At 41.0% G+C, this 24,429-nt stretch overlaps 3 protein-coding genes across 11 annotated transcripts; 1 reads left to right on the top strand and 2 right to left on the bottom strand.

The window, feature by feature from the left end:
- Positions 1-1,036: 1,036 nt before the first annotated feature.
- Positions 1,037-15,856, bottom strand: fam168a (family with sequence similarity 168 member A). 7 transcript variants are annotated; one of them, XM_029843370.1, is made up of 10 exons: positions 14,632-14,887; positions 12,477-13,395; positions 11,835-12,203; positions 10,234-10,341; positions 8,549-8,640; positions 7,691-7,771; positions 6,037-6,182; positions 5,365-5,551; positions 5,141-5,267; positions 1,043-5,023 (listed from the first exon to the last, which is right to left on the bottom strand). In XM_029843370.1, the coding sequence occupies exons 4-9, from the start codon at positions 10,293-10,295 to the stop codon at positions 5,155-5,157; spliced, it is 681 nt and encodes a 226-aa protein (XP_029699230.1). In that variant the 5' UTR covers positions 10,296-10,341; positions 11,835-12,203; positions 12,477-13,395; positions 14,632-14,887; the 3' UTR covers positions 1,043-5,023; positions 5,141-5,154. The 7 variants fall into 7 exon arrangements, 6 of the variants coding, with proteins under 6 accessions (XP_029699228.1, XP_029699230.1, XP_003977117.1 ...); XR_003889926.1 differs by lacking the exons at positions 11,835-12,203; positions 12,477-13,395; positions 14,632-14,887 and adding an exon at positions 14,409-14,610 and having other exon boundaries at positions 1,037-2,159; positions 4,562-5,023; XM_029843369.1 differs by lacking the exons at positions 11,835-12,203; positions 12,477-13,395 and adding an exon at positions 15,728-15,856 and having other exon boundaries at positions 1,054-5,023; positions 14,632-14,774.
- Positions 15,749-20,628, top strand: kbtbd3 (kelch repeat and BTB (POZ) domain containing 3). 3 transcript variants are annotated; one of them, XM_029843365.1, is made up of 11 exons: positions 15,749-15,866; positions 15,951-16,044; positions 16,241-16,517; positions 17,330-17,495; positions 17,644-17,826; positions 18,242-18,409; positions 18,487-18,774; positions 19,368-19,610; positions 19,687-19,977; positions 20,069-20,218; positions 20,471-20,628. In XM_029843365.1, exons 3-11 carry the CDS (start codon positions 16,261-16,263, stop codon positions 20,591-20,593), a joined length of 1,869 nt encoding a protein of 622 aa, XP_029699225.1. In that variant the 5' UTR covers positions 15,749-15,866; positions 15,951-16,044; positions 16,241-16,260; the 3' UTR covers positions 20,594-20,628. The 3 variants fall into 3 exon arrangements, with proteins under 3 accessions (XP_029699225.1, XP_011616471.1, XP_029699224.1); XM_011618169.2 differs by having other exon boundaries at positions 15,758-15,866; positions 16,337-16,517; XM_029843364.1 differs by lacking the exon at positions 15,749-15,866 and having other exon boundaries at positions 15,949-16,044.
- Positions 20,617-22,294, bottom strand: sln (sarcolipin). The gene is made up of 2 exons (XM_011618162.2): positions 22,095-22,294; positions 20,617-21,479 (listed from the first exon to the last, which is right to left on the bottom strand). Exon 2 carries the CDS (start codon positions 21,381-21,383, stop codon positions 21,288-21,290), a length of 96 nt encoding a protein of 31 aa, XP_011616464.1. The 5' UTR covers positions 21,384-21,479; positions 22,095-22,294; the 3' UTR covers positions 20,617-21,287.
- Between the last annotated feature and the right edge of the window lie 2,135 nt (positions 22,295-24,429).

Genomic DNA, 24,429 nt, shown 5'->3' with positions numbered 1-24,429 from the left:
CATCACTTTCTTCACCTATTAGATTCACCGTGCACGTACTGGTTGGCCCTGGCTGGTTGGTAGCCTTGAGAGGAGGAAGAATCAACAGAAACCAGCCTGCTGATGGGATCAAGCCAGTAGCTTCTGAACTATAGTTCAAGTTGTGAGAGTATACTGACAACAGCAGTCAGAGCATCTGAAGCCACAGTAATGGCATCAGATCGAGACGCACAGCTCTCCTCAGGGCCGCAGTCTCTAAATGACTGCTTACCTCCTGTGAGGAGCAGCTCAGTCTGAGGCAAAGGCCAACTTCTCTTTTCACAGAACTCAGACATCAGTCTAATAACGAAATGCATCAAGTTCTTGGAGTTACACGAAAATGCAAAATTATTTCCAACTAGAGTTTTACAAGTTAGTTGCATCATAAATTGGGGCAAAAACAGCAATAAAAGATTTACAATCTGAATATTTCTTAAACTAGATTCTGCAGCTGAAGTGATGCTTTTGTCCAGTTAGATTCCCTCCTGAGCTCACCTCTTTAGTCTACCTGGGACAGTTATGCCTGCAGTTTATATGCCTCCGGTTTAATATGTTTAGAATTAACAGACAGGAGTCAACAGTTTAAAGCTTGAAAATCCATTTTGTGGATGCACCTTAAGGTATCATCGGCCATCCCATGTGCTGAAGCCCTCAAGGCTATGGTCTGGTCGCCTCATGAGATGACTAAGGGTTCCCTGCTGGATGTCCCATTGCTTTATTAACATGTTATTACAGCTATATACACTGTTTTACAAATCTAATAGTCATGGTTGCATATTCCAGGTGTAGGACAGTGAATCGCCACCAGTTTTCTATTTAGCATCAACACAAATTTGGATAAACCAGCAGTTTCTGCTTTTAGTGAGCGAATGTGGGTGTGTTTTTATGGACATGTAAGAGCTGTTGCACAATCATGAAGGCATCGTTAGTGTTGCTCAAGAACATCAGAAGATAGAGAAGTGACAGTGGTTTGTTGAGGACTGTGTAAAACTCTTCAAATGAATAAGCTCACACATAGTGGGAAAAAACACAAGATTCCTTTTATAGGAAATTTTAATAGTTATTCAATGTTCTACATTTTACAGTAAATATACAATTACAAACTTGGCTTAGTTATAGTACTAAGATCACTAACTGATCTTCAGGAAAAAAAACCTCAACAAGTGAAAATGAAAACAAATTAAAAAAATAAAAATTAAAAACAGATTTACACTTCATATCACAAGCCTGACACTGGTCCTGCACTCTGGACCAAATATCTAACATACAATTCACTTCTCTCAATGCTGAACAGACATTGGGCTTCTGTTTCCAAGACAACCTCACGGTAACAGATTTACCATAGCATGTGCAAACGGTACCATACTAAAACTTCCAAAGATGGGGTTGTTTCAAATCCTTGATCCGAGAGGGATACAAGTAGGTTTCGTTCTTTTTTGGAAGACAAGGAATTTCCACTTTTTGCATCACATTTAGCATCAAATCAAAGATATTTCAGAAATTTGGAAATGAAAATGCTGCAGCAGAACATCAAAGACATTTAAGAGCCTACTATTTACTGTAATAGCAGTGTTTTGATTCATATCATGAGAAAACTAAGACATTGCTATGGCAAAGCAAAAAGTAGAGGGGTGGAGGAAATGTGACAATTGTGTGAGTTTAAACAATTAAAAAGAATCCAAAAGCAATTGTCTTTGATTTCCACCTTTCAGGCAGAAAAATAGAGACCAAAAAGGTGATTAAAACACCATCAAACTAAAGACAACTTTGCATTTTGCACATTGATGTATCCACATTTCAAACTGTCCGATTTACTCAAGTGCAACTTGAAATAAAGGAGATCAAAGGAATGGAGTGAACTGATATCGTTTAACCAGTGTTAAATGCTAATCTAACCCGTCACTACTGAGGCGCCAGGTTAAAACATCAGCAAGAGTCTTGGTCCTCAGGCTGGCAAGGAAAAGAGATTTTAAGCTCTAAGCTCACATGGTGTCACATTTTTGTTTGGCATTGGTAGAAATGCTGTGAAACCATAAAAGGACCACATCAGTTAAACTGGACAAGGTTTCTACATACAAAATCCACCAACTGGTCCGGCCGACTGTGGCGACACCCAGTGGACATCTGCTTTCATGCGAGTGCTACAGACAAGTTTGGATGAAAACACACAAAAGGTTAAAAGGAATAAAACACCGCAGCAAAAACGCTTTAATGGGGATGTGGTGAAAACAGAGAAACACAGTACACCGTAAGAGAAAAGAGTCAGACAGGCAACAACCAGCAGCAACCAGGTGAGAAACAGGACAGCAATAAAAGCACAGATTCACAGGAATCAACGATAGAACAGGGACTCAAACTGCACTAATAGAGAGGAAATAAAGATTACTAAAGCAGTGATGATGGGTGAAAAACACTTGGGTTTGTTTAATCCCTTCCAAAGGTCATTAACGCCTGACAATAACCATAAGAAATCCCACGTCTTCGTGTTTGTTTACGCGACCTTGACTCGTCCCGATATGTGGAGGAAGAAGATGCAGAGAGGGAAAGAGTGCAACTCAAAAGCACAAACAGTAGCTGCCACAGCGATGCAACCATGCGTAGCTAGAAATATATTACTGTAATGCTGTATAAATATACTGCATTCGTTTCTTTACTTTGAGAACCAATGCTATAGTGAAACACACCTGAATATTATGCATACCCATAATATTTAGTTGACCATAGGGAAGAACAACACCAAAAATAAGACAGATGGGAAATACCGACAGAAGTAGTGGTTGTTCAAATAAAACCTAATAAGTAAGATGTCCTGCTGTCACAAAAAGGTTAAAAAAAAAAAAAAAACCCTCAAAAACACTATTCCTTCCATTTTACAAACCTGAATTAAAATATACAAGGTCTACGTACAATGGGATGTTCGACACAAGACATCATCTAAAATAGCAGGGTCACTTTAAAAATAAGGCTCAAAGATCCACTTTTTCATCTGACAGCAGCAGGTTTTGTCTTTTATGAGAATGAACAACAAACGTGGATGAAGAATCCCTCAAACTGACTGTTTTTGACTAGTCACACGAACACATCCTGTCTCAGCCTCCCTCCTGGATTACTAACCCTACCTGTACCTGTCTACCAGTGGCCTTAACTATTATCCACTGGTTTTGTCTAGTATTGTGCAATATGTCCTCAAAGTTCTGGAAATCCCCAAATGTTTGATATGTTCAATTCGAGTTTCTGTGATGAAGTCATTAAATAATGGTTTCCTATGAAGCTTAAAAGTCACAATTATTCAATAATGTAAAACTTAAAAGTCCAATCAAAATAATTGTAATAATTCAAAGTAATCTAGAGTATTTCCTCCAAATGTATTGTATTATTAAACCACAACCACCTGCACAGTAAATGATTTTTGTTACCAATTACAACTGTGTCATCTTTAAATGGGTTTAAATCATTTTAAAAATATTTCAGGTCTTGATATACTTAAGAGGACCAATATTTATAAAAGGATCAATCGTGACCTTGTATAAATGGCTCAAATATCCTGAGCCGATGACATTTTCTGTTAAAATGCTGAATTTTAAATATGGAGTTTTCTGTTTGAAAGCAGTTGTGTGTAAAGAAAAGTGCAGAGGAGAGCTTGGTACATATATTTCACCATATTAAAGAGCTTCCTATAAGCTCCTGGAGCTCTTCACCTATATGACCTGTTTTAATGTTGCCTTTACCTTGACAATCTCCCAAATCTTTAAAATGAGTCAGAATTAGTTCACATCTGTGGACCTAATAATATTGTAAACTTAGCACTACTTTGATGATTGTATTCTCCGGTTTTACTTGCAGTTAGCTTTGGAAAACACTACATGCTGAACCTAATTCTCCAGAATAAAATTGATCTACCAGGGTTCACGTGACACAGTACACTGGGTATGAATGAGTACTTCCTCACCGGTGAACACCTCAGCAGTACACGTAGCCGTGTTGTCACGCATCAACGTCTCGTACCTAAAAATTAAATGACCCTCTAAACACGTTGGCCCTCCTCCAACACGATCACTTCAACCCGACTACAGACAGAAATCTGTATGTTTGTGAGTAACAATGTATGTGGAGGTCCAATAAGTGCCATTAAGTGATGTAAGGTTTTCAAACCCTAGCACAGATCAGCGTCTAATACAACCACCAATGCTGTTGGGGTGATGTTCTTCTTTTTCTATATATTTATATCAGTACATTTTCTAAAACATACTGACCTAAAATGCTAAGATTACGATTTTAACAGCGTCAAAACATACTAACCTGCATAGCATGTAACATGTAGTCAACAATTACTTGGTGTGTAGTGTGGACACCGATGGAGGAAACCCAAAATCATCTGCTCATAGTGACAAAGAGCCCAGGGCAGAGCTGACGGACCAAATGACAGACAGATGGACAGACAGACAAACAGGCACTGGAAGACGAGTGAGAAAAAAACAAGTAATGAAAGAAGAAAAGATTGAAGAACAGGAAATGGTTTAGTGTGAGATAAAAACAAGCTAACCTCCTGAAAATGCAAAATGCCGATTCTTCTAAATCCCCGTTTAAAGCAGCCATTAGAACATTTGGCAGCAAAAGTCAAGAGTTGGTGGTTGATGAGGAGGAATAAGTGCCCGATACTTTCATCAGCAGCAGCAGGAACCAGTACCAACAGCAACTGGAGCACATGATACCTGGGAGCCATCAGAGAAACCGTCGGGGGTTTCAGTGACAGATGCGGCAAAAATAGACTTGTAATAATAATAGTAATTTATGTCATTATAACTGGTTGGCAAATGAACCCAGAAACAAAATAAAAGCAGCTTTCGGAAAGAATTATTAAGAAGAATGTGGTGTAATAACAATTATAGTAAAGTGGCTGATGCACTTTAATTTTGTTCTTCTAGACAGGTGCCCAGTTCCTGTGGCTACCAGTGAGAGCCCACGTTAGGGTTTGAACAGTTGCATACGATGGCGGACTCCAGATCTGATGTCGGAACAGAGCAGAATATTTAGAACCCACTGATCCAAGACCAGAAAACTGCAGTTTTTTCTAGACGCACACAGAAAGAAACACAAAGAAAGAGGGGGGGCAGATGCTTACATGATGGGTGGGCTCTACCAGTGAGGCGGTACGTAGCTGTAGCCAGGTGTCCCCTGGGGCCTGTAGGTTGGCACTGTTACTGGGTGTCCTCCAATCTGGGGGTGCTGAGGTGTTGTCAGCAGGGTCCCTGCAGAACGTTATCAGTGAGCTTCATTTGGCCCACAAAGATATTGGAGTTCTCTCTCAGAGCTGCTGTCGGAATAAGCGGGTGATACTACACCTACCTGCGCTCATTGCCATGGTTGCCCCGGCTACCATCCCCATGGCAGGAATGCTGTTGTTGCGAGGGGTGGGGACGGGGACGGGGGCGGGGTAGAGGGCTGTAGAGGGGATGCTGTTGGGCTGCACCACAGTGGTGTGGTGGATCACGTGTGGCTGAGCCGCGTAGACGGGCTGAGTGTAATAAGCTCCCTGTCCAGATGAAGATGGAGGTGAGTGAAGCTTAAGACATCGGCGACAACACAACAACAAAGACAGACAAGTGGCTACAAACTGACGTCAAACCCATAATTACACAACTGGCCTGAAAGCATTTCTTTTGAATTAACAGTATTTTGCTGATTTTGTATATTAAATTTTTTTTGGAGCCAAAAACCAATTGAACTGGTGCTTTTGGGTGGTTTCTGGACAGTTTCCGAAGGTGAGTGAGGATAAATAGACCTCCACTGTACAATTAATCAATACTGGCTCTTTTATACTCAGACATTCTGACATTTCTTTTGTAAGACTCACAGAACAAAACATGATTTAATAAATTTGGCTCCTGGTTGTAGAAGAAAACCACAGAAAAGGACTTGTTTCTTACACTTCAGGAGGTTTTTAGCACACAAAACAACAGACCGCTGCCTTACTGGACTTAATTGGAAGAGTGCTGCGATTGTCATCACTGGTCCTACCTGTGCGTATATGTTCTGTTGGGGGTAGGCACTGCGGATGGGGTACATTGGTGTTGGGTAGGGGGTGGGGGTGGGGGTGTATGGGGGAGGGGCTCCATTTGACTGTGTGGGGGGGACTTTGTAGGGAGTACCCGCTGAAGTATATCCTAAAAACAAGTGACAAATTAGAAATGCATTTAATTCATGAAACTTTTATAGAGTGTCTGTTACAACCGTGACATTTATTAACCTATAGCTAATTAGTGTTTCACTACTGTCAAATGATGGACTTCTATATGCTGATATGAAACTGGCATTATGTCTAATGTTGTAATCATGGTGCGTTTTTGGTGGCGCCACCACGTCTCGCTCATCTAGACGACAGCCTGCAAATTGATCTTAACTTTAGATCCCAAAGGACGTGTCGATTATTACTATGTGGGGGGAAGAGAACACTACTAAGGTTTGTTTTATTGCAGGATTTTTAACCATTTAACACAAGACACATCTATCATTGTAATGCAACAACATCTTTGAAGCATCCAAGGTAGTTTTCTCTGTCAACTGGACTGGGTTTCTTCTTAATGGCAGCACCTGAATAACATTCATTGGCGGCATCAGTAGGATGCAGTAACGCTGGTTCGCCACTTGGAGGAGCTTCAAGGTTAAACATGCTACTAGCTCTGCACTGCTCCTGCGTTTCTCTTGCACAAGGACAAAGAGACAAAGAGGTGCTGCAGGTTTCATGTATGCAGGCCTGGATGTGTACAAACATACTCACACACACGTTCTTTGCCCTGATAATAGAAAAAGGTGCGTGACAATGACAAAAATAAACTTAGCGGAGAATTATCCCTCTGTTCAATAAGGTTTAGAGGAACCGACAGAGTATCAGAATCAGACTAAAAGAGGCTCTTCGGAAAGAAAACAGCTGGTTGTACATCAATCTTCAAAACAGGTTTTCTATATTTTGTTGGAACAAATCTGTGAGAGCTTCACCACCGCATACCTGCAAGCTATTGTTAGATTTCCAAAAGATTCATCTGAACTGGGGGAGGGGAGTAGAGGTGACAGGGCTTCAAAAGCATCACATGCAGATTCTACAAACCCAGATGCTATAAATTCGGGGGAACGGGAGACGGCACCTATGTCAAAATGATTCCATTTGATTTAATAGAAGAAACCTTCCTAATAGATTTCACTGTTAAGATTAAGCACAAGAATACTTAGGTGTTTCCTCATAATGGAACATGTTTATGTTCCACCTTTTGTTTCTAGAAAAGCTTTTCAAAACTTATTTTAAAACCTCTGCTTTTTGTTAACTTTTTTCTTCGTTAAAAAACAAGAATACGCTGCCATTTTGGAGCGCAGGACTGTATCAGGCTTTTCGTCCCGACAACACTCACCCCTTTCCAAAAAGAAACAAAGAAAAAAAAGGACCATTCCCCCCAGGGACCAAGCTGCAAAGTTCTATAGTTAAGATTAAAAAAGTCTTTGGTGGTGCAGAGTGGCCAACACCATCACAGAAGGCATCTCCCCGCCAATTGATTGTTGGTTCATTTGCTTAATTAGAAGCAGTTTATGTTCCGTTTCTCTACATTGAGAATTCCTTAAAAATCAACATATAAGCTAATTACATAGACATCAAATCAAGCATGTGGGGTGTGATGCTCACCTGGTGGATACCCAGGACTGCCAGTTTGATACAGATTGGGTGTGTAGGTTGGAGTAGTGGCAGGATACCCTCCTGGATAGCCTTTAAACCAAAAGAGAAGAGTTCACACTACATCCCTGAATAAACCCCCACAAATAAATAAACCCCGCAAACACCCATGCGCGCGCACACACACAGGTCTAGGGGAATATTTGGGTTGGAGCAGGTTGTGCACAGATGGTGATCATTACAAAATGTCTGCATCAATAACCCAGTTGGCTAAACGTGCTGTAGATCCAGAAGAGACACACCTGCCAATATGGGGAGGGAGGAGTTGAATTTAGAAACAGGAGCAACACAAGCAGCTGTGACAAGGGTGCAGGCAAGCACACGCTGACATCTCATCAACTACATATCCAACAAACAGAACACATTTGAGGGGGGAAAAAATGCTCTTTTCACATCAAGACGCAGATGAGAAGAGCTTGGAAGAGACGCTGGAAGTGTTGTCACTCCTGATATATTAACACTCAGTTCAGCTCTGCAGCCTCCCCCCTCCATGAAGACACCACTGCTGTTGCTGAGGCAGAAGAACTGTCTAATGTATGTAAAAATAGATTTGTCATTCTTCAAGGCTGAATATGAGCTCAGCGCTGTAATCAAAAGGTTTTTAGTTTTATAGCAACCATCAAGCCAACCATTGCATTCCTGTTTAGAGTTGTTTAAATACTTGGTGTGATTGGGACGTATTTGCTAGAAAACACTTTCTCTAATAGAGCTTTTCATTCTTAGAAAATTGACACCAATCATTTGGAGGTTCTTAACTGGAAAAATAAAATAGATTGATTTTTTTCATCTGTGTTGAGGGATTGTCTGTACCTGGAAAGGCCATGTTCTTAGGGTTTCCATATGGGGTGCCAGGCTGAACTGGGCTGTAGACTGGATTCATGGCTGAAGATAACCTGTTCTTACTGAAACAGACAGTGAGAGATAAGGGAAGAGTGGAATAGATAAATAAAAAATCAAAATCAAAAAACATTGAGAAAAGGAAGTGTTCTGGTGCGATAAGTGGGGTTGATCATTTCAGCAAAACAGCTTCACAAACTACAGGTTCAACATGCAAGCAGCACCTTTGTGTGGGCCTGAATATGGCTAATGGGCCATATTCAGGGCCAAATGGGCCAAAAGAAACCCAACAAACAGCTTGAAGCTCTTGTTAAAATGTCCATTAAAACACTAAATATAATAAATAAGGAGTTAAAGATAAAAGAACTATGATAAAAAAAAAGGTACCAAAATATCATGTCATGCCTCTAAAAATACACATAAAAAGGGCAAAAATGTTTATTTTATGGATTTTATTAGTTGTTTATAGATTTACATTATGATTCAACATTTTAAGATTCATTCAAGATTTAGAAAATGAATTTTTCAATGACATGGTGTGGGGACATTCTGGTGCTTCCTGACTGGGACCATTTCCTACCCAACAATGTCTATTGAAAGAACAGCTGCAGATGTTTAGCTGTGCTCAAACATCAGGATTTACATGCAACCTAGTCATGTTACACAGGTCTAAAACCACTGGAACAATAGAATGATCCAAACGACCCTGCTAATGTGGCAAAAACTAAAGCCGAGCATCAAAATCAAATATAATTTGAAAAACCTAAAAAGGAGCACAAGTCTGCGTGAGCTCGCACGGACGCATGTTGTGGAGGTGAAGTCTTGGACTCTTGGATGGCAACAACAGAACCTTGTGTTACCAATCATCCCAGTTCACATCTAGAGGGCAGGAATCATTATCAAATCTGCACTTGAGTCACATAGCCTTTCTCACAAGAACAAACAGTGAAAACAGAATCAAAGTTGTCATCACCTGAACTGAAAGGTCAGCTCAGGCTTAAACCTTCCCTTTAAAACACTCTACGACCTCATTCTTTGACAATTGATTGTTCACAAAGAATCATCAACTAAAGAATATAGAAAACCCCCACATCAGTAAAAGCCACCGTATTATTTAACAGGAGTCAGCAAGGAATTATGTGAGAATTTCTGTGATAAATGTGTACTAAAACTCGAGTTTATTCTTTCATAGAAATCCTTGTTAAAGTGAACCCCCACTAAACAGAACTGAGCTGTGGCATTCACGATGGCCTGACAGCACATTCATCGCATCAGCACCATCCTATCTCTCTAGAAATATACTGAATATTAACCATAACCTTACTTTCAGGTTTTCACATCCTCACTTGTTTAGCTAGAGTAAATGAGGTGTATGGCTGTTCCCGTTAAAGTCATATTAGCTGTGAAGTGAAACCACAGGGTTAGGCTAACCTTTAACCATAGCCCTTAACCCTAACACCATCCCTTAACCCTAACCCTTAATCCTAACCACTCACACAATGAGGACTAGCTCTACCAGCCTGGTTCTCTGCATCATGCTGAAAATGAGGTGAACCTGCCGTGCTGTTTCACTCCTCTTCTGATGCGACTTACCTGCTCTTTGGAAGGGGGCTGGGGGAGCGTGACTATGTGACAGTGTGTGCGTGCGTGTCCCGTACCTCTTGTGCGTGTCTGGTTGATACATGAAACTGAATTTGTCTGTGGGATGCCCGCTCGCCATTCTTGTGGTATGCAAATAAGGAAGGAGTGGTAGTGGATATGCAAATCTGAAATTAAAACAGCGAGAGGTCATGATTACAAGGAACATAGGAAAATGAAAAATTAAAATAAAAACAAACAAGAAGAAAGCACACACAAGAGCAAATGGTTAGTGACAGCTGCCAGGACAAGCCAGTGACCATGAATTGAGACCATTGTCATTATTCTCCAATAATGTAACTTTTTAAAGTAAAACAAATATTCCAGATCATTTCTAAATACTGTAAAAAATGATGTAGTCATATTAACTAATGTGCAGGACATAATGTGTAAAAGGAGCAGGTTTTGCTCTAACTGCAAAGAGCTCCAATTTTGTCTCATATGAAGCTTAATGCTGAGAGAAAAGTGATATCTACATATGTGTTTTCCTAAAACTGGTGTGCAGATAAGAATAACGGTGTCTATGCAGATGTGCAATTAAATAAACACAACAGAAGCAGCAAAGCAACAAATCCTACCAACTCAAAAAGCAGCCGACGGCTGAATGTCAGCACCTCACAGGAGCAACAAAAACTAGGAGAGCCAAAAACTCTGCGCAAGCACAAAGTGGAAGAGCTGAGGGTTAGTCTGTGATATGCATCCTTTTAAGTAGCATGCATTTTTCCCGGACCTGCTGTGTGACAGACGCCAAGGCTCCAGACGCTTGGTTACCAGTTCTGATGGTTTCACCAGAGGTTAGAGCTTGACCCAAGCTTAATGTGATCACTCACCCAACTCATTCTGGGCCAGCTTCATGTGACTACATGTGATAGTGTTAGTGACATGACAGATGTCCCGAGCGCATTAACCCTTCCATGATGGCACTAACTGTTCATGCTGCTTTTGCTGTGGCTCTAGAGCTCTTTCACCAGGACAACCTGGTCCAGATTGACAGATAAAAACCCAACCTTATTCAGCCAGGATTTATTCTCCTTTCCTAGAGGAACAAAAGGGTAAATGCCAGTACTGCCAGTTACATTGAGAATTCTCCATATCTCACTTGATTAGGAGAGTTTCTCTCCCTCTGATATCCTGTCCTCACTGTTAAAACAGTGACTTCAGGTTTTTAACCAAGCTTGAGTTCTGAAATGGTTACAGTATAAGTGTAGCTCCCTCTCAATGGTCGGGTTGTTCCCACGTCAGGAGTATTTAAATCCTGCCCAACTATAGAAGCAGCAGAAATGAAAGGGAAGGAATAGTGAAAGAATAGCCCTCTTACTGTCTCTCACACTCACACACACACACACACACACACACACACACACACACACACACACACACTCACACTCACACACTTCCAACACAACCCCTACAGACTCCATTCTCTCCTAAAACACCTCAGCAGGCATTTACTCCTTAAAGCAACGCAACAAAACTGGTGGGCACCTTCACGCTCCAGCACACAAGAAAATAGAACTGTACGTTTTTTTCAGTCCACACAAAGACAGCATTTTCACCCAGAAGGAACCACAAGGGAAACACATTTCGATGAGAAACTTTCAATAAAAGATCAAAAACCAACATGCTGCTGTTCAATAAAATGAAGGAAATGCAGAATCATCGTCAGTCGCTCCAAGACCATCACACTTCCAGGATTAGCGTCACCTGCTGCTGTGCTAATGGGACAGAATAACAGATGGAAAGAGAAGCAGTCAGCAAGACAACGATTCTGTGATGTTTGGAAGGTACTGGCCACAGAACATCTCCCTCCCTCTCCTCATTCCTTTTGCCTGGTTCTTGGCTAGTTCTGCATAGTTCCACAGCCAAAATGACCTCCAGCTGGCCATTGGTGAGTGTGCTTCTGCCCAGACTTGGAGACAGACGTGAGGGCTTGACACACACAAGTTGGGACCGTGCTCTCAGCTCAGGACCGCCGCTGTTTGCCAGAAGCCTTCATTTCACAGGGAGGAAATCAAATAAGAAGGTGTTCTTATTTCCATCTACAACAGGATTCCATCAATCATCACTCACTCTATTTTTGTGCAACAAAAGTGTCAAATTTTGTTTGAATGGGCCATTTTTCTATATTCTAATAACCAACAACCACCAGGGTTTAGATAGGTCCTCAAACCAAATTCTGCTGTGGCTATATTTTAGTTTTCTATTTATTTTACTCAATATAAAATTGGAAAAGAACTGGCAGATTCTTGGCTGAAAGACAAACCTCATTTAAATCCAAGGTGCCATAATCATTGAAGATCTGTACATGACTTTAGGATCCAAGCTATTTGTCTGTTATGGGGAAGGGTTTTGGCTTTTCATAAGAGTCCTTCCTTCTTTACAGGCTTTCAATGGCCTGTAAAGTGTGTTTTCCTTGTCTTTTTGAAGGTAAACTTTCCCGGTTTCTTCAGACCTTAAGGAGAAACTTCCAGGGATCTTTTACTGAGGAATGGTTTGGCAAGAAAAGTCCAGATCCAAGGAGTGCTACGTGACCCCTGACCTCCGAGGACCTTTTTCCTGCACACAGGATTACACATCTCAGGGCTTTCGCTCATGTCTCTTCCCAGGACAACTTCTCTGGAGTTTAGCTGGTCTTCAAGTTCTGGTCTCGGCAGCCCCATTTCAGAATGATGGATCACACCGAGGAACCCTTCGGGAAAGGTTTTTCTCCCTTTAGTCCCTTCTGAGCTCTGGATGCTTCTCTTTGGACCTCAGGCTTGTGTCTCTCCACAGCAGGTGGAAAAATGTGCAGACCCCAAATGTCATAGCAACGAGTCAAAGTATGACATACGTATGTCAAAGTCTGTGTTTTAATCATTTGTTCTAAAAATAGAACATATGCTACTTGCATCAACTAGTCAGTAGATAAAATCTTCTCGGTGTGGTTTGTACCAGGGCTAGATGGTCCAGTGCTGCCCTCACGCTCACCGTAAGCAGGAAACTCGCCAAACAGAGCTGAAAGTCGATTCTGTGTTCTCACTGATGATCACTTCATTAGGAGCATCAGGATGCGTAAATTGAAGTCCTCAGGAAAGGATCGGAGAACAATTTACTCCGACAACATTAAGTGGCTGCAGCTTTCAGATGTACGAGCCACCATCCGTGCGCTTGGAACCTCCTCCAGCACTGCTGCCAGGGGTCCCCTGACAAGATGCAGCCTCAATTCAGTATCTTTACTCTTATTTAGTCCACATCATATTCTGTACATCTCAAAGTAAAAGGTCCCTAATGTTTAGGATTCTCTGCACATTTGGAATTCATGTTGCAGCATTAATGACGACTTAAGTTGGGTTATGCAATTTGAGTAAAATGCTATATTTCCTGTCCTTTTGCAAAAAAAAAAAAAATAATAATAAAAAATAAGACTTATTAGTTCAACACACTTTGTCTTTTTGTCTGGGCACCTGTGGAGAAGCATTCTTACTGCGCCCCTTCAATCTTTATCATTAATGTGTATTTTGAAAGCAAAAACATCTTTAGAAATCCAACTGCTTCTGAGGAAGCCAAATCTAAGTCAGACATGGAGGCAACAAAGCTGTAGGTTTACAATAAAAATCAGACATTCCAGAATAGAGAGACGGATTTTGATGCAAAAATACTAACAAAAGGCTGCTAAAAGTAATCACATCCCAGGCAAATATTCCGTTGCGTGTTCAAAGCGGTCCTACTTGGACAAATGGATCTTCCTACGCAGCTTTTTAATTTGTCACATCCGTACTTCTTATTGTTTCGCTGCAACTGTCCGTGCATTTGCAGCACACCGCATTCCTCTGATAGCAAGTGACGCCAAAAAAAACTACGCTTGGACAAAAATGGTCCCACTCAAAAGAGCTTTAGACACCATTTTGAAAATCCAACGATTTCCAGATAACTCCCGAGATGCCATCTTGCCAATTATCGCAGGATTAGCAACCATTAGCATGATTATTCCACCGTTCACGAGCACCAAGGAAACTAGCCGGGTCACATAATACCAACATTAGCATAGCTTGTGTGCTAGCCTGAAAGACGTCAGCTAGCCCGCTGTACCATCCTCGCATCCTCTCGTACAAGCAGCTGCTAATTAGCGGGCTAGCTGAGGAAAAAAGTGGCAAGCGATAATATAACGCATCCAACAGTAAAGCAGCGTGGAAATTAACACGTAATAGATAATTACCGTTTAATCATCCACGAAAGAGAACCATTAAAGGGGTAATTAACACCAGCTTCCTTGGGCTCTTTGCGCTAAAGCCTTTAGCTTAGCTGGCTAGTTCTAACACGCACTGAGGACAATTGAAGGGAGACGAAGGGTGAAAGAAATTAGGAAAACACCGAACAAGGAGCAGGGCAACACACAGAGACATCCGCGACCTCCAAAATAAACGACCAATGACACTTACCGCAATCACTTGCTAGAACAAAGAGATTTCCCCTGGTGTGTGTGTGCGTGCGTGTTTTCTCTCGCCTGTCCTCAGCTCGTGCTCGGTGCGGACTGGCTCTGCTACAGCAGCGTTCTGTCGGCCAGTGTCGCAGGGAAGACAGCCTTCAGCCGAAGATCCAGCCACCGTGGGGGATGGGGATGCACAGCCGGGGGGGAGAGAGGAAATGAGGGATGCGAGGACGCGAGATGACCGGAGGGGCACTGGCTATATAAAAAGGCTTCTGACAAATAAGCTTATGCAACTTAAAATAGCCCCAAACACAAAAGTCTAGCTGTTAGTGTGCACACAACAGTTTACACCATTAACATTGCACACTGTCGAACTACTATATACCATCATATACAACGTATGAGTATGAATGGATTTTTATTCCATTTTGCTTTTTGTTTTCATCTTAATTTACACATTGTTTTACATGCGTTCAATATTATTGACATAAACCTATGTCATTCTTTAGCTGTTATAATTATTAAATAACCCCAATTTCGGCGCAGTAAGGTGTCTTTGTGTCTGGCTCAATTAAATTTTTAGACATGAAAGCATCTGCTTTAGAGGTCTTACATAGCAATGCAGCGATTATGCACATTCGTGTTCAGAAGCACGGGGCGTTTTTTTTAGAAGGGGGAGGAGCCCCCCAATGGTAGGTAGCGTTATTACACTGCAGCCCTGCCGTCTCAATTGGGACGGATTGCAAAGCGCTGCATTTCTTTTTATTTTATTCTATTTTATTTGGGAGCCGTATTTTTATGAGTATAATTTTATTTATTTTATCAGGTATTGTTGATTTGAACTCATTTCTATCAACGTATAATTATGAATAAACATTTTATTTTACTTAATCAGGTATCAAGTCGTGGCAAATTTTAGCTGTTGGCCTTAATGTACCGTAAGTCAGGTATGGCTGCATGAATCTGTGCAACTACTGAATCAGTAATCTAGTTTCTGGATGCAGGCAGACACCAGCTTCATATCAGTTAAAAACAACCATATAGCAACATATTTGGGAACTTTTTGTTATTATTCATCACTACAATGAAAATCAAAAAATACTTACAGCGTAACTGAAGCGGTTCAATGGGGTATTTGGGCTTTTGCCAAGGCTTTTGGAAGCGCTACAATAAAACTACATTTCCCAGGTATTGCCTTCATTGCCTCTTCTGCTAAAGACAAAAATAAATTGGAGCATCCCATAGGTAACATTAACATACGCCCATGACAAGACATTTTAAAAGACGATGTTTTCTTATTTCATTACTGAATAAATTGCTGTCTTGTAGCAACGACGATGCTATAACCAAAATTTCACGTCATTTCACGTTTCCCGGAAGTTCCCGAATGCCATGAAGAAGAACTGTCCAAGGTCCCTAGATTGTAAGTGTTTCGCTGCGCCACTCTAGCTTGATCTGCACATCACACATTTTTATGTTGCTTGCACTATGTTATCTACAGTTAGCATGCTATATATACACACAACACGCGCGCACACACACGCGCGCGCACACACACAAAGGGAATAATCCTAACACCTTCCTTCCTAATGTACATTTTGCTTTCTTTCTTTTAAAAGGCTACTAGATTTTGTTAAAAATGGATGTATCTCCAAGGTCCCCCCAATGTTTCACAAGCAAATGGCCTCTGACAAGTAAATCTGATTTCCAACAAGGCCCCGGGCCCCCAGAACGCCAGACCCTTCTCCGGACAGCTGAGTCCCACAGCCTGCAGCTCCTGGCTGCGCTCAGGTCATTTCGAGAGTGCAGCTTGATGTTTGACTTCACCATTAATGTGGCGGGACGTGCTTTTCCCTGCCACCGTTGTGTTCTAGCTGCAAGCAGTGATTTCTTCAGGTATTCTTTGTTTCTCCACATTTGGGCAGGAACTGTATTTGCATGCTGATGAAGGGTGACATCAGCTCTGAGGGATCATCATCAGTTCAACGTTTAGTTCAATATTTTAACTGATGATCATTAATAATGCCATAGGTGCTTTTGTACCAGAAAATTGTCAAAAAATTGTCATAAACTATGTATGTGATATGGTTTTCTCTGTACAGCATCAGATTCCATAGTTATCTAGATAACTCCCACATGCTTGTTTGGGGTTAGGCCCTGGGATTCTGTAAAGTGCCTAGAAACAATTTTGATTGTAAAATACGTTATATAAATAAAAATTGATTGATTGATTGATTGATTGATTGACATCTTCACTGAGATCTACCAGAGAGCCAACTGGACTGTTGAAAGAAAGTGGAAGACATTTCTTTAGAACTGAGTATTCTCCTAAATGTTAAAACAGTCCCATTGAGGCTGCCTTAGACTTTGGTCAATTACTCTGACCTCCGTTAATGAAAAACATTTACTCTTCTGTCAGTGAACCCTGATCTGATTCTAATGTTGACTATCCTGCTGTGCCCAAACAGAAACACAATTTTTACATGTAAAGATGAAATTCAGTTAGTTAATTAAGTTTTTTTCAGTTGATTGGTTTAATATACTGTTGAGATGAAGCGGTAACGTGTAAGGTTTGAAATATTTACCAGATACAGTTCAAGCACATGTGGCTTTCGGTCTCTGATCATTTGGAAATCTTTCTTTAATTACTGACACCATGTTTTTGGGTTATGTTTTGCTGTCTATGTTATGTGCTCCTGTTGGTTTAGGGCTATGTTTGAGGTGGATATGCTAGAGCGTGGTGATGGTTCAGTGACTCTGGATGACCAATGTCTGGACGCAGTCAGCGCTTTCCTGGATTTTGCTTATTCTGGAGAAATACTGATCACCAATGGCAACGTAGACACACTGTTTCAGCTTGCTGCTTTTCTTCAGGTAAAATGTGGAACATTCTTTCTTTCCATTTTTTTTCTACACATACGCAGTACAATATACAACATTCCCGTCAAATGATGCCATCACTGATGTCCTGACATTTAACTGAATGTTACTGAGTGGTACGGTTTTATTTCGCTGTTCTCAGGTCTCGGTTCTTTTGCGGGCATGCACCGAATTTCTGATAGGAAGTCTGGATCTTTCTAACTGTCTCTATCTGATCTCCATCGCTGAGGCTTATGGCTCTGACTCCCTCCTCCAAAGTGCCAAAGACTTTGTGGTTCAGAACTTCTGCGATCTCTCTAAAACTCAGGACTTTCTCAACATGCAGGTACTGAGCATTGCACAATAGAAAGTGGTGTGCTTTAATCTGATCAAGTTTTAAAAGAAACATGATTTTATATATTATCATTTAGGCTGCCTCAACCATGGTTTTACTGTCAATATATAAAAAGTTGTTTTAAATGAATGTCCTAAAGACATTTGACCACCTGAATGATCTCAGATGTGTCTAAGAAAACTAAAAGCTTTTATTTAAAGGAAAAATGTCCAACAGAAGGAGATTGCATGCAACAATAAATCCTCATCCCATTTAAAAGATATGTAAAACCCCACCTATAATATTATTATTGTTGGTATTGTTATTATTGTTAGCCAGCGGCTTTTACACCACGGAGAGAAATCAATGTACAGTAACAATTACTGTTACTGAGTAACATTCTGTCTGGTTCTGTTTTTAACTGTAGGTGAATATCTTAGAAATTTGCCTGCGGTCTGATGCTTTAAATGTGCCCAGTGAGGAAGATGTAGTGACATCACTTCTCAGATGGATTCACCATGACCGACCAGGAAGAGGACAACTATTGCCCAGCTTGTTGTCCTTAACCAGACTACATCATCTACCATCCCTGGAGGTAATATAACATGCAGCTGGACATGAAACTAGAAAGCTTTGTAGCTTGGACTAATTATTCAAAACCCTTTCTGTCAGACTCTGCATTCAGATGTTCTCCTTCAGGAGAGCGAGGCCTGTTGCACGTTGATCTCACAGGCTCAGGACCAACAGGAACAGCACAGTGGCCTGCACACCGATGCCAGGCCGGCCACCACACAGTCCTACATCTACATCCACAAGACAGAAGAGAACGGAGAGACCCGGCATGCCTTCTGCTACTGTCTGGGAACCAATCAATGGAAAGATTTGGGAAAAAATCTCTTGGAGGCAGCTGTCATGTTTCCAGACCCACCAGGATGCTGTTTTACTAGCTATGCAGAAAAGGTATAATTTACTAGTTATAATATGTATAAAGCTTATCAGGAGTTTCATTTTAGAAATATGTCGAACAAATTGTGCTTTTAAAGGATCTGCTATATGTAATGTTGTGGCCAAAGCTGCTACTGCAGCAGCTGCTATTGGTGACCTCCTCCAGTAGAGATTGTCAGTTAGGTTTCCAGATTCAGCTAGAATGTACTACAAGGAGCTATCCTGGCACGCATGGAATTTTACACTGTAAGTTTATCATCTGCTGATTATGTTTATGCTTTGTGAGTGATAGTCCATGCCTAAATGAATTAGAGTTAAGTTAAACAAACTTAGCTGAGTCTTACCTGTCCAGGAGAAACGGCGTCGGTGATCTAATTGTTCATCGTTTTTCAGCCATCTCCATCGAAGGCGACGCCTTTTCAACTTTACTTAAAAGGGTAATATTCTGGATGGACTACTGTCGTCAGTGATACAAATATTTGAAATGATTGAGATTCCTTAATCTCTGCTGACATACGAGTGCCATTTTATGACTTGACATACTTTGCATATATTTTTATATTTTAGTTGCTTTAAGTGTGATGAACACAATATCCTATCTGTGGAAGATCTTTGTGACAGGTGGTTGCCGGGGGAGCTGCTGCCGTGCAATACATCTACATGTAGCTCAGCCATCCCATGATGCCACAGACGAGGCCTGGTGCTTCTGTCCGGTTACCCTAACCTGTACACCCACTCCAGCCATGCTGAAAGCTAGAACCATGCATGCAGCTGTCACATGTCTTGACAGAGTGTATGTCATAGGAGGGCGGACCAGAGGATCTACAGGGGAAGCTCCCAGTCTGGTTGAGGTAAAAACATCACTTTTTTAATACAGAATATGAAAATTATTTTTAAGTTTGTATGTTTTTAATGTCTATTTTCCAGGTGGAATATTACAACCCTCTGACCAAGACCTGGTGCTCAGTCAGCCCCCTCCCCACTGCCATCTTCTACCCAGAGGCAACTTCCTGTGGCAGCCTCATCTACACTCTGGGATCTGAGGTGGAGTTCACAGAGACATTTAATCCCTTACTGGACTGCTTCTTCTGCTATGATGCTCAAAAGGACCAGTGGAACCGTCTGGTTGCGGAATTTGGTCAGTTCTTCCACGCAATTCTAGTCAAGGCTGTGTCAAACAATGATACTCTTCATCTATGTGACCTGTCCACATATAAGGTGAGTCAATCAGAAGAGGATAAACCAATTTTTTCCTTTGAGTTTTCAGGTGTGTTTTAATAGTATGCTAAGATGTATGCTGTCTTAACAGGTCTACAGCTTTTGTCCAGAGACCTGCGTATGGAAAGGTCAAGGGTCATTTGAGTGTGCAGGGTTCAATGCTGGAGCAGTTGGTACCAGAGACAGAATCTACATCCTGGGTGGAGACTATTCACCTGATGAGATCACTGATGATGTTCAGGTAACCCAAAGAAATAGCTTCCTCCTATTTAGGCAGCAAATCAGCAATTCATCTTGAAGCCTTTAATCCAGTTTGGAGGCACTTTTGTAGCCTGTGTCAGAAGATCTGCTTCACATTCATTGTGTTTTGTTTTCAGAGTGTTCGGTGTAAATTCATATTTATAATCATTTAACATGATGAGGCCTGGTCAGCCTAACATGCTGTTGAGACGAACAGCAGAAGGTGAAAGATGATGGTTCTTCTCTGGTGCAGGTGTATCACAGTGAGCGGAGTGAATGGGAGGAACTGAGCCCGATGCCCAGAGCCCTCACCGAGTTCCACTGTCAGCTCATCAGCTTTACCAGACACAGAGATCCCTGGGATGCTACACTGTGACACACATAAATCATCCACATACAAATGAGTCAGTTATTTTTATTGATTGTTTCAATGTTTTTAAAGCTCTTCAAAGGCTATTGCATCCTCTATGGAGGTGCAAAAAGGGGTGTTTTATGGAAAGAAGGCAACATAAATATAAGGTTTCATCATTTGCATTGCTTTACAACATGCTTGTTTTTTCATATTTGCCTTGGCACCGTGATACCGTAACATGATTCAGAGCTCACACATAAATCTCACAGTGATTAAGGCTACAGTCTCTACAGGCTCGAATCGTTTCCTTAGTTAAAAAAATGTGAAGAGAAGATTCAAAGCTGACAGTTATATCCTCCTTTGTTAAATGTAAGTGAACTTAATAGTACAGATATCTAACCTCTTCAAGTTAAGACAGTGGCTTCAGTTTTACTTGTTTTGGCCTTGTTTTGGCCTGGTGATTTCGTATTTCATTAAGAGCCACATTAAAAATGCATCAGATTGGAAATACGGACGCCAAGCACATTTGTCATGGATATTCTGTTCTTCTGATTGTGGCCAACGTGTCTGCTTATCTTTTACGTCACTGTAATCATGGAGCTCTCCATGAGACTGGCAGCCAAATGGTTAAATAACAAAATATTATCATGGCCTTGTGTGAAAGGGAACAACTCAGCAAGTCCCTTGATCCTCATGCTGGCAGTCTCTCCACGGCGCTTCAGTCCTGGTAAGTTTTCACAAGTAACCACATCAGCAGCACAGTGATTAAGACGATCATGAAGTTGAGGAAAAGCTCCCTGGCTGAGCGCTCCATGCTGATGCCTCAGAAGTGACAAAGTCGAAGAGGAGGAGATCAGAGCGCAGCGCCGATGACACTGTTATGTTGCCTCTTGGGACCGTTGTCCTTGACCTGACAAGTATGCAGTGATAGAAAATTACAAAGCATCTACAAGGCGAATACACGCACCATTAGTAATGTAATACTTCAGAGCCTCCGCTGCATTTGTGAGCGTGTGTGTTGCCTCTCTTATCACAGATCAGAACGATCAGACTCATCAGTCATCAGCCAGGTGGCTTGCTACATCTGTTACCAATGACCAGGGCCAACATTAGGCCTCGTAAAACACGCTGCATGTTGCACAGATTTAAAGGCCAAATTATAGTAATAAACCTGTAATACAGACATGATCAGATTGATGATGATAGACTCAACAATGTATGTTTCTAGAAAAAGACTGAAAGTGACTTCAGTGGAAGATGGTGAAGCAAAACTTACACCACTGGAATGTCTTCCACTTTTTTGAGTTTACTTTCTTAAAAGTAAGTTTTAACAGAAGTATTAAGCATATCAGTGACAGTAGGAACAAATGTTTTCAAAAATCAAAATGAAAGTATATATTGATTGAATTACAGGGTTCATCAATAACAGATGAAATAGAAGCTTCAGTCATTCCTAAAATGAAAAAATGAAGTAACTACAGGCTGATTTTCTTGTGGCTTTCTACATCATGAGACTGATTGTTACCTTTCCTTCGTCAGCCACGGCCGTTCAGTGATCAGTCAGAGGAGGTGACAGATGTGGTGCGGGTCGGGAAGCCTCTCTTCTTACTTCTTTGTTATTACTATTATTATTATGAGCATCTGCCTGTGTGCAGCATCTACAATAGGCTGTGCTGACCAGCTTTTCTCTCCCCTGCCAGAGACCTGGCGCTTTCCTAAAGTAGCCATCCAGAGAGGACCGCCCATGGTTGACGTCACACAGCAACCAAACCACCAATAGATAATGTTATATTTTCCACAATCTTCTCCACTGGAGTGTTTCCCATTTGTAACCAAACACAGTATCCCTCTCTTTCTCTCTGAGACACACATGCACAGCAGAAGGGTTATTTATAAAACATTAATGCAACCACTTAAAAATGGACTCATGTGATGCCACAATTCATCATGCTGTCACAAAACATTGTTTTCTTTCTAAAATGAATTGGACACTTTGTGTGTTATTAAAGAACTTAAAGGAAATGTGTGATATTCATGCATATTTTGTCATTTTCATAGTAGAAATAGTTTGTTATATTAAAATCATCTTAAGACAAGGAAACAGCAGCTACTATTTCAGTTTGCATGACAAATTTCCACACACCTGGTTTTTAAATTTGTTTGACAATGCTGGCATCACTCCTATCTTACACTTGTTTTCCTTTATTCTTGCATTAGAGCTTTAAAGTTTCTTCATGATACACTTGGTTGTTTAATCTCTTTAATCTAAACTCCAATTACACTTGTAGCTGCTGAGGGTTTAGATGTAACTAGAAACCTTTGTCCCCTTGAGATTTTTGGGATCTCAGCATATTCTATTTTTGCTGTCATGCATTTGCACTCACTAGGACTGTAGCTGGAACGTACCTGCTCAACTTTTGAACTACTTTTCCTTTTGAAACAGCCCGATGGGAAATGTCCGAGTGATTCAGCACCGTTAAAACACTACATCTCTCACTTGCATCTCGCATCAAGTTGATGTATCTGAAAAGTAATATTTCACTTTTGCACTTTGCAAACACAAATAGGAATTCTATTATTCTATTCTATTATTATTCTATTATTTCTTCCATCAAATATTCAACAGCCCTCTCCAAGAACTTGCACTGAGGGCGGCAGTTTGACAGCTCACCTCTCTGAATTTCTCAGCTCATCTAACATTTGACAGCTGCTTACAATGGTGTTATCTAAACCCCTTACACACACACACACACAAGTCTTACACACAGAGGTCAAAGGGGGATGAAGTACTGGTTATTGCGGCTCCCTCAAAATGTTCCATTACAGGATTCCAAGGCCATCCCCAAGGGATTTAACAGATCAAATGACATCTATTCTGTTGCTCTTTGTCTGACTGCCAGTAGTCACAATTTGACCCTGGGATTCCCATTGTCACGGAGATGCGGCACTATGGTGATCAAATTAAAGATTGTGAAGTGTGCAGGCATCTCAGTGTGGAGTGGACTGTAGCCCAGTGTGACAGCTGCTTGTGTGTGTTTAAGATAGAGTACTGGCTGTGTTTTCCTGTAAATCAGCAGATAGACAGAGGGGGTGTCAACATGGCCCCAGACACACCATTCCACACATTCTAGGACACTCTGTGTGTGTGTGTGTGTGTGTGTGTGTGTGTGTGTGTGCGTGTGTTTGTGTGTGTGTGTGTGTGTGTATTTTCTTGTTTGTGCGACATACAGTACTTAGCACCAAAACGTTCATTCTACGAGCAAAGAGGACATTTTGGCCGGTCCTCTCAACTTCAATATACATGTGTGCATCTGTTATTAGCTCTATTGTTGAAGAACAGGCAGGTGTAAGAGCATGAAATAGTGTCGTATTGATTCAAGACCTAGTATGCTTTGTATTTTTGTGCACCGGCAAACCTTGTGTTTACTCGTCTCCCATGTCTCGTGTGTCATATCCTTGGGGAAAAAATGACCTGTCCAATTTTTTGAATAGCTTTTTATTTGCTTTTAAATTATATTTTATTATTTTATTAGTCATCACAAAGAAGAGCATGAGATTTTCTTACAGCCTTTAAAAATAAAAATTAATAATGAGCCATTTTTTGTTCTTCCCATTTCAATGTATGACTCCGACTATTAGAAAGGCAAATATGTCATCAATTTGTGTGCTCACTTGTGAACCTCTATTTTAAATGGCTCAGCTTACCAAAGCAGTTCAGGTCTAACCTTTTTCCAGCTTGGCTGATAAAAGAAAAGTCTATTAATAGGTCTAAATTGCTGTTCAGCCTCTAGCAGAATACTGGTCGCCTCTTCCCTCACAATCACTGTTGATTAAAGGCTGAACAGCTTTGAAGCCTGTTT

The sequence above is a fragment of the Takifugu rubripes genome, chromosome 11 (assembly GCF_901000725.2).
Source record: "Takifugu rubripes chromosome 11, fTakRub1.2, whole genome shotgun sequence".
NCBI lineage: Eukaryota > Metazoa > Chordata > Actinopteri > Tetraodontiformes > Tetraodontidae > Takifugu > Takifugu rubripes.
This window is presented reverse-complemented; position numbering and strand designations above follow the sequence as displayed.